Source organism: Rhea americana, unplaced genomic scaffold, assembly GCF_003343005.1.
Source record: "Rhea americana isolate MKP2758 unplaced genomic scaffold, rheAme1 scaffold_27, whole genome shotgun sequence".
Taxonomy (NCBI): Eukaryota; Metazoa; Chordata; class Aves; order Rheiformes; family Rheidae; genus Rhea; species Rhea americana.
Window position 1 is genome coordinate 7,340,965 of NW_028186390.1, and position 9,036 is coordinate 7,350,000.

The following is a 9,036-nucleotide window of genomic DNA, read 5'->3' on the forward strand; positions in this document are numbered from 1 at the left end:
AACCTGCCCTTTGCCAGCCTCGGAGCCCTGATCCTCCTGGCATGCACAGCCGCTCCGTGCCTGCTGCCTCCTGTCCCCCAGCACACCTCTGCCGAGCCGCACGGAGATGCACCTGAAGGAGGGAGCGCCGCAGTGGGCAGGGAGAAGCGAAGCCGAGAGGCGGTCAGTGGTGATGCGAGGGGGCACGCGGGCTCAGGAAAGTCCCCGGGAGCAGCAGGACCACTGCTGCGCCTGTAGCTCAGGGCCACATCTTCCTTCCAGGCTGCCCGAATGGCCAAGCAGGAGTCGGCCCTGCCGCYGCCGGCAGTGGGTCCGGACGGCGCTGAAGCCCCCCTGCCCCGGGCAGCACCGGGGGGCACGCACCGTGGCTCCCAGCCCCCCGATGCGCCGGCCCGGCCCACGGCCCCRGCGAAGAGCACCGAGGAGGGCAAGCTGCTCCCCTCCCGCCGCAGCTCCATCCTCAGCACCCTCAACGCGCCCTTCGCCAGCCGCCGGAGCTCGCTCGGCGCGGCGCCCGGGGGCAAGCGTCCCACTGCCGGCCCTTGGATGCTCCACAGCCGCGTCAGCTTCTCGGGGCTCCCCCTTTTCCAGCCCATCCAGGAGACTCGCTACGAGAACACCTACAAGATGCAGCCGGACGAGGGCTGCAAGTTCAACGCCTGCCGGGTGCAGCGGGTGCTGGAGTCRGCCCTGGCCGGCTCGCTGGGGGATGCGGTGTACGGCACCCAGAGCGGCGCCCAGCTGGCCCACAGCCTGGCCGACCTCGTGCGGAGCCGGGCGAAGGAGGTGGTGCCGCCCCGCTACAAGCTTGTCTGCCATGTGCTGCTGGGCCAGCRGGGCCAGCAGAGCATGCTCGTGGCCAGCCGGGCGCTGTGGGACCCCCAGAGCGACAGCTTCGCCTCGGCCACCTTCTCCAACGCCTCCCTCTTTGCCGTGGCCACGGTGCATGGGCTCTACTTTGAGTAGCCCTGCTCTTGCCTTGTAGCACTGCAGGAAAAGAAGGGCTGGAAATAAAGGGATTTGCTCCAGCTGCAGCTCTTCTATCTCAGAAGCTTTGGCCTGCGGTGCAGGTGAGGAGCCAGGCACCTCAGGTGACATGCAGCCAGTGCATCAGCCTGGAAGTCACAGGCTCTCTTCCCATAGTAGCAGGATATGGCCAAAGCAGGCTCTAAGCGCTGGGGTAGCACCCAGCCTCTACAACACCCCATATGCAGCTCCCTGCAGTGCTGGGCTGGACCCCTACCTGACTGCCAGGTTTGGGGGCTCACTATAGCCCCCAAGTTGCAGCTTCCCTTTATAGCTTTGCAAGAGGACCTAAGCTTCAGAAAATATTGCATTTCAGGTTGTAAGGTGTTTAAAAAAAAAAAAAAAAGTCCTGGAGCAGGCAGCTGCTCTGGGGAAGGACACACAGAGCAGCCCAGCCTGTTTCCCACAGCAGATTGACTGCACCAATACCAGGGCAGCAGGGCAGGAGGTAACAGATCATGTTGAAAGGGCATCCACAGAGCAGGATTAAATCCTTGCCCTTTCCTGGCCTTGGTCCCAAGCTCATATCCCACCACATGAAGTGGAGTGCAAAGCCAGAGGGAAGTGAGCCAGCCCCTGCAGCCAACACTGAAARGGCCGTGGACAAGAGGCTTCCTATCTTGGGGCATAAGATCCTGCTTACCCCAGTCCAGCTCAGCACAGGCTTTAGAGCAGCTGGATTTGATCCAAGGTCAGAACTAGCAGTGAGCAAGAGCTARTTCTAAGGGAGAGGAGGGCCTCATCTGCATACCAGTTCAAGCCAGTAAGGTCCCCAGAACACCCAGCTCCGCRATCCTCCCCCAACACCAAGCAAGGATGAAGATGAGGATGCCCTGCTCTCCAGCTTTGGGGAAGCTATAACCAGTTTGTGGCACAGGACCCAGCACCAAGCAAGGTAGAAAAAGTTTGCTCTTAGAAGAGGAAATTTTTTATTGAGGTCAATGAGGGACAAGGGAGCTGCACATGAAGAGTCCAACATGAAAATAAATAAATCCATATAAATAACATAAATACAGACTGCCTTGAAACAAGAARTCTCCCACAGGTCCCAGCAAAATGAGGGCTTCTCCAGACAAGCCCTCAGATCCCTCTTTCCTCTATCAAGCCTCAAGTTGTACCAGATGATTCACAAATTTGAGAGTAGCTGAAACATGGTCAATCCTAGCACCACCCAAGGGGACTTTGCTCCCCCTCCTTAGTGTAGTGGTTGTAGAGTAGCGTGCACCAGCCCACACACCCTACTGGCAAGGCAGGTAATGCCCTTCACCCCTGTCTGTCCCTTGTTTGGGAGTGTTATCCTCATGCCATAGCAACCCAAGCCTTCAGCTCTGGACTCTGGAGACAACTTAATATGCCTGAGCATGATTCCAGGTGAAGATGGCAGCTAGACACATTGCCCAGTGCCCAGGACAGCCAGAGCTCCGGTGGCAGGCAACTGGTAGCCAGGGAAGGCTGAAGCACCAGCCATTACAAGGATGTACCAGGCTACAAATTGAAACCAGGCTGCAGGGCAYTCACCTGCTCCCTCTGCTCTGCCCCAGTCTCCCAGCACACTCCAAGACCAGCACAACCAGAGCAGGAGCTGCCAGCACAGAGGCAGTGATTGCCAGAAGCCAAGGAASAGTAAGAACAAAGGGTGCCCAAGACCAGCTGCCACAGCCACATCCAGGTGTCTTAGTCTGTAGAGTCCAACTGAGCACCAGAGTACAGGGGGCCCAGATAGTCATCCAGCACCAAAACACACCTCCCATCCTGTGGAAGGGTAAGGGAAGACCTCTACATCCAGAGAGGGTCCCCAAGGTCCCAAACTAGGCATCAGCCTGCTCCTGGAGGAGCCTGAGTATGTATCCAAGGCGGTCCTGGAGCTCAGGAGAGCAACCTAGCTCCTGGATGCTGCACAGCTTGTAGGTGTAGGAGTTGCGCTCTCGGTTGATGTAGGTGACAAGGCAGGAGTGGTCAGGCTTGCTGATGATCACCTTGGTATGGTCATTGTAGAAGTTCACCTAGGAGACAGGTGGGGCTAGCATTAAGCCCGAGTTTGGTATAATCCACACCACTTGCAGCACAGGGGAACAGAAATGGAGCCACACTTCCTGCCTCAACCTGTTCCTCCTCCCTGACCAGCCCGGGAGGATCGGCCACTCCACACCCTGCRGCAGGAACCCAGCTTGGCCCAAGCAGCAGAGCAGCCAGAATTGGCTGGCCAAAGCATGGCGCCTCCCTACACCCTCCCAGMGGCTGGACAAACCACTGCCAGTAGCTCTAGGTACAGGAGCAGTAGCCTGGACCAACAACTAATTTTGCAGCTGGACTTTGCATTTGGGCTGCAGTGGACAAGACCCAACCCAGGCTGGGAGTCCCCAGAAGCTTCTTTCCCAYAGGCGTTAGGCATCCCCATGAACCCCACACATACCTGGAGGGTGCCACTGCTGAAGAGCATGAGCAAGGCCTGGTCAGTTTTCACCCATTGCAGGAGGAGGAGGGCTGGCTGCCCAAGGTCATCTATGCTGGGCAAGTCACCTCCCTTGAAGAGAAAGGCCTGCATAAGCTACCACACYAGTCTGGGATTGGGGGTGCAAACAGTGGGGCCAGGTATATCCCCAGGGGGAGGTCCCTGCTACCAGGACACAACTGTGTTCACCTGGCTATGGCTAGGGATTCCCACAACTCTKCATTGAGCAGTCAAGCTTACGTCCAACATGCTCTTGGTCCCAGCCCACCCCTCAACCAGGGCCCCAACACACCCACCTTCATGAGATGTTGCTCCATGTAGGATGCAAAATAGCGCAAGACACTCATCTGTCCCTGCAGCTGCTCAGGGATGGCAGACACRGGGAATGCAATGTGTCTGCTGTTGGTAAAGTTATAATGCACCATCCTGGGAAGGGAAGCAGACTGTGAGCTTTGGGGACACCCAGCACACCCAACCCTAAGACCACAACTGGTGGAGCCTCCCCAACCTCCATCAGCCCCTTCCCACCCACCCTGCCAAGGGGCTGGCCCCAGAGGTACCAGCACCTTCCCCACTGCTTACTTGTGGTTGGGGGAAAGCATCATGTGCGTGCCATTATTGAAGAGGACCCCAATGCTGTGGTTCGAGAGCTGGTAGCCAAAGCCATACTTGTTGGAGTAATCCACCCACTTGCTCACCCAGACAAACTGCTCATGCTGGGCCAGGGAGGCTGGGTTTCTGTCCACTGGTGGGATGGAAAGGCAAGGGTAAGCAGCTTGCATCTGCCTAGCTCACCATCCCACCCCAAGCAAGCAGACCCCTCAGCAGCAGCCTCCAACAGCATTTAAGGTACCCCAGACTGCAACCCTGCCTTCATCCTGTGCAGAGAGGGACACAGTTCACTGTTCCAGGAGCTGCTTCTGACTGGTTTACCTAGGGGCATGCAGGACAGACAGGTCCGCAGGAGCCGGACAGCTGACTCAATGACAGCAGAGGCAGTGATGCAGTCTTCAATGGCTGCAGAGGGAAGATGACAAGCTTTGAGTCAACCATCCTGTCCCCTTGCTATCAGCCACAGCAGGCCAGGAAGCTCAGGACAGGTCAGGGTAGCTTGGGCAGGTATTACTCACCTTCACAACTGCTGGCCATCGTYCCCCGGATGGAAGGGGATGCAGATTTGTGAGATGTCTCCTCTGCCAGTGTCTCTACAGGGCTGGAACTTGCACTGCGGCGTGACACTGGGGTGGCCTGCAGAGAGGCCTGGCGTTAGCACCATCCCAATCTAGTCCCTCAAGGAGGGGTGGACCCAGGCTTGGGGACAAGCCCTACTCTGTTTACCTCATTCCCTTCCAGGGTTTTGTAGCTCATTTGACGACAGATTGAGGTCTTCATCAACCCAGTGACCAGCTTGGAGATGTCATCTTTGTCCTCTGAAGAGCTCTTCTTGGCTAAGGAGAGAGCAGGCAGTGAGCCCACTGCTAGGCATGGGGGAAGGGAGGGGAAGATGATCTGGGCCACCACCCACAATAGCTTGGCTCTCCCTTGGCCTCTCCCATGCCCATCATGGGAAGGATGATATCAGGCAGCTGCCTTCCACTTTCACTTCCCAGTTCTCATGGAACACAAGGTCTTCAGGAGGAACTACCCACTGCGGGTTGCAGCCCAGCATCCGCTCGCCAGGCGAGTGCATCCAGCACCAAGCCACCAGCAATGCAACACCGGAAGGGCAGGAGCAAACACAGTTTGTGCCCCTCCCTCCCCCCGAAYAAAAAGGGGTTGCAGAACACCATCAGGAGATCTCATTAGGAGCCAGGGCCCACTTTTCCCTGGAGAATTGATCCTCCAGGGGCTCCTGTCCACCTGGGTGAGAGCACAGCCTTACCCTTGGGTTTCTTCTTCCCAAAGAGCGTCTTTGTGACTTTAGCAAACAGACTCTTGGCTGGGTTGGGGGGACACAGCTCTGGAGCCATCACACAACTGCTGGGAGGGAGCTTCTCAGGTGTGTAGCCCTGCAGAGAGGCCAAAGCAGGGCTTCAGTTTCTGTAGCCCACATGCTGCACAGCAGAGCAGCTGCCCTGAGCTGACCTATTACTCACAGCCCTCCTGACAGCCAGCTTGCATTTCTGTCAAGCCACATATCCAGGATGCGCATTTAGCTATTATCAGTATGAGAAACAGCCTGTGCTATAGAGACAGAGCAGCAGGGACCACCCCAGATTCCTCAGCACCCAGAGCAATCCCTGCAGCTGGGATTTCCACCGGACRCCAACCACTTCCCTCAAGGGACTGGGGTGACAAGGACAGCACACCAAGGGCAGTGCCCTGTGCTTTGTGTTAGCGGTCACAGTTGGAAAAGCCTCATCCTGCCTGGAGAAGAGTCACATGAACCCACAGATCTGATTGCAGGCTCCCACCTGCTCACCTTGAAGAAGTCATGGTCCAAGATCTCCTCAAGCGTGAGGCGGTCCTGGGGGTTGCGTTTCAGGATGCCAGCGATGAGGTGCTTGGCAGGCACTGAGAGGAAGGCAGGCAGGGTGTAATCTACCTGCTTGATGCACCTATAGGTCTCCTTGAGGTCAGAGGTCTCGAAAGGAGGGTTCCCACAGAGCAGGGTATACCTGGGAGAGGACACATTCCATGGTTACATCCCTGTGGGGCTCATGACTCAGCAGCACTTACAGCAAGGAAGTTATTCACATGCAGCCAGCCACACCTGGCTGGGAGCTCCACTTCCCAGCCCGGGGAATGAGCAAACAGGGCAGCCGCGTTCACATCCGGCCGTGCTTCCTCCTAGCAACTGTTGAGAGCAACAGGCAAGGAGCCCCKAGGAGCCAAGGGAGGGCTGGAGAGGCAAAGGCCAGCTCCTCCAGCTGCTGCGCTGCTGCTGCTGCTCCCACCCCAGCACACCCCCCGCACCGCTGAGGCTGCTTTCGCAGGCGCCAGAGTGGAAAGTTCAGCAGGAAGCTTGTGGGTAGCAGCCAGGCAGGGGACAGAGATTCATCGAAGCAGCACAAGCGGCTCAGCTATCACTCCCCGTGCAGACACACACAGCAGCTGCCACCAGCCACAGAGATTTTTCCATTGTTTATCATGTTCTCACGTCGGTCAAGCCTGCTTTGACCCAGAGCTGAGAACTGCACAAGAGTTTGCAAGTGTGCAGCTCCCAGTYGCAGAGCTCCTGAGCAGCACCCCGTTCCCCAAGATGGGATCCCTGCTCCAGAGAAAGCACTCAGCCACTTGCCATCCCTCCCCTGCCTTTCAGCAGCCACTGCAGACCCACAGGGCAAAGCACAGCTTCCTTGTCAGGGCTGCTCCGAGCATGGCTCTCCCCAGTCCTGGGGACACGCACAGAGCGGGCAGGACCATGCAGACCCTGTCCTCCCCCAGCCACAACACTTTGCACACAGCAGCGCTAACTTACATGACACAGCCCAGAGACCACACRTCCGACTCAGGCCCATGGCCCTGTCGCAGCAGCACTTCAGGAGCCAGGTAGTTGGGGGTCCCACATATTGTCCTGTGGGGAGAGMGCCGAGTCAGCCTCTCCCCGAGTAAGCCTCCCTTCGCAGCCAGCCTCTCCCTGTCCAAGCCCTCAGTTTTAGCTTGCAGACTGTTCTACTCCCTCCCGTTTTGCTCTTTGAGGCCAAGAGGCTCCATCCAGCTATGAGAGCCCCCCTCCCACCCCCCAACAAGCTCCCTCCCCCCAGTTCCCAGAGGTCAGCAGCAGCTGCTCCCGGCAAGCCGTTGGGAAGAGCTTATGCTGCATACAGCAAGGAACAGAGCCTTTGTGTCCCCAGCCCAGCACACCCRGCAGGGCAGCCGGGCAGGCACAATAGCCATAGTGAGCACATTGTTCGGGGGCTGCGAGCTCCCTCCTGGGGGGGAGGCACAAGCCTCTCACCCCCACTCTCCTCGCCTGCAGCTAGGAGCCCCAGGCAGCTGGGGCAGGAATTGCCCCACCACCCTTGCAGCCAGGGAGGGCTGCTTCCCTCTCTGCTTTGGATGCTGCCCAGGAAGAGGAAGATGAGCTCTTGGACAGCTCTGGAGCAGGGAACTCTGACTTACTTTTTCTTCTGGTCAGAGATATCCTGACAAGCAGCTAGACCAAAATCCCCCACTTTCAGCTCCATGTTTTCATTGATGAAGAAGTTGCCTACAAGACAAGGGTGATGCATCAGCACTAACCACYGTAGGGCAGCCCAGCATCTGCATAGCTCTCTGCCCTGAGAGTACCACTCACCAAGCTTGAGGTCCCTGTGTAGGATGCCCTTGAGGTGGAGGTATTTCAAGCCTGAGATGATCTGTTTGAGGTAATAGCGCACTTCTGGCTCCAGCAGAGTATGGCGGGCCTTCCAGATGTGAGCCAGGGACTGCAGAGGGAAAGAAGGCAGTTAGGTGACCGCAGGCAAGGAGAACAAGCAGCTATACCCACTAGGCAAGAGGTTGGCAAAAGCCAGCTCTTCCAGAAGTCACCGTGCACAAATAATCCTTCCATCATGGTCAGGAACTCAAAGCATTAAGGTCACCACAGGATGCTCAGGACAACTAGTGGATTTACAGGTGACACCACTGGGCACTATGCATTACCAAAACAAGCAGATACCCTGAACAAGACAGGTAATCTGCAGTGTCTCCAGTGCAAGCAAACAGCTTGTGGCTGAGCAGGGTTAGCTCAGAGGATGGAACAGAACAGCAAATAGCAGAWATCAGGAGAAACGGTGCTAATGCAGCTCCTCAGATACTGCCCAGCACCAGCCACCTGTGGCTCATTTTATGGGAACCTCTGGCAGGCAGCACTCACCTTCCTACTGCAGTGCTCCAGGAAGATATAAATGCTCTCTGAGTCCTCAAAGTGATGGGAGAACTTGACAATGTGCTTGTGGTGCAAGTCCCTGTGCAGTTCAATCTCATTGGTGATCTGAAACAGAGCAGGAGCCACAGGTAAATGCAGGACTCTTGCTGCACCTCTGCCAGCCAGGCACCTTCTGGGAACCCCATGCTGCCTACCTTCTCTCGCTGGTGGGGTTTAGCTACCCGGCTGTGAGGAATGACCTTCACGGCATAGGTTTTGTTGCTCRAGAGGTCTGTCATTTCATAGCATCGTGCAAACCCTCCCTGCAAAGGCAGATGAGGTTAGGAATAAGCGAGATGCTCTTTGCTCTTGCCTCAGCCACCCCAAGCATTTAGAAGCCTCCTCAACTGTTTCCTTGCAACACAGCCTGGAGAGCATCATAAGCCTCTCTCYGTCCTGCGATGTCACCCACCAAGACCTGAACTACAAGGCTCTCGACTAGGGATTGTCTTCACTCGGTGCCTGTAGAGCCTCCAGGGCGTTTTTCCTCCCACCATGGCAAGGCTCTGCATCTTTCCGCATGACAGAGCAGCTGGAAAGTCCTGCACCGGGCAGGAAAGTAGAACAGGCCGGGAGATTTGAGGCCACCGAAAGCGAGCAGCGCGGAGACAGGTTTTTCCTGCCGTGATGTCAGCGCGCCGATCTGCACACTCAGCTGCCGAGCCGCCCGGGCCGGGCCGGGGCCGGCGCGCCGCCGCCCCCGCAC

The 9,036-nt window shown here is 57.2% G+C and overlaps 2 protein-coding genes across 3 annotated transcripts; one reads left to right on the forward strand and one right to left on the reverse strand.

Moving 5' to 3' along the window:
* Positions 1 to 270: 270 nt before the first annotated feature.
* DYNLT4 (dynein light chain Tctex-type 4) lies at positions 271 to 966 on the forward strand. The gene has a single exon (XM_085308203.1). The coding sequence runs from the start codon at positions 271 to 273 to the stop codon at positions 964 to 966; it is 696 nt and encodes a 231-aa protein (XP_085164329.1).
* A 974-nt stretch (positions 967 to 1,940) lies between these two features.
* PLK3 (polo like kinase 3) lies at positions 1,941 to 8,674 on the reverse strand. Of its 2 annotated transcripts, XM_085308157.1 has the most exons (14): positions 8,486 to 8,674; positions 8,280 to 8,396; positions 7,719 to 7,848; positions 7,544 to 7,631; positions 6,900 to 6,995; positions 5,901 to 6,096; positions 5,361 to 5,487; positions 4,817 to 4,926; positions 4,609 to 4,726; positions 4,412 to 4,495; positions 4,061 to 4,223; positions 3,775 to 3,904; positions 3,440 to 3,550; positions 1,941 to 3,029 (listed from the first exon to the last, which is right to left on the reverse strand). In XM_085308157.1, exons 1-14 carry the CDS (start codon positions 8,567 to 8,569, stop codon positions 2,835 to 2,837), a joined length of 1,749 nt encoding a protein of 582 aa, XP_085164283.1. In that variant the 5' UTR covers positions 8,570 to 8,674; the 3' UTR covers positions 1,941 to 2,834. The 2 variants fall into 2 exon arrangements, with proteins under 2 accessions (XP_085164283.1, XP_085164284.1); XM_085308158.1 differs by lacking the exon at positions 3,440 to 3,550.
* Positions 8,675 to 9,036: the final 362 nt, after the last annotated feature.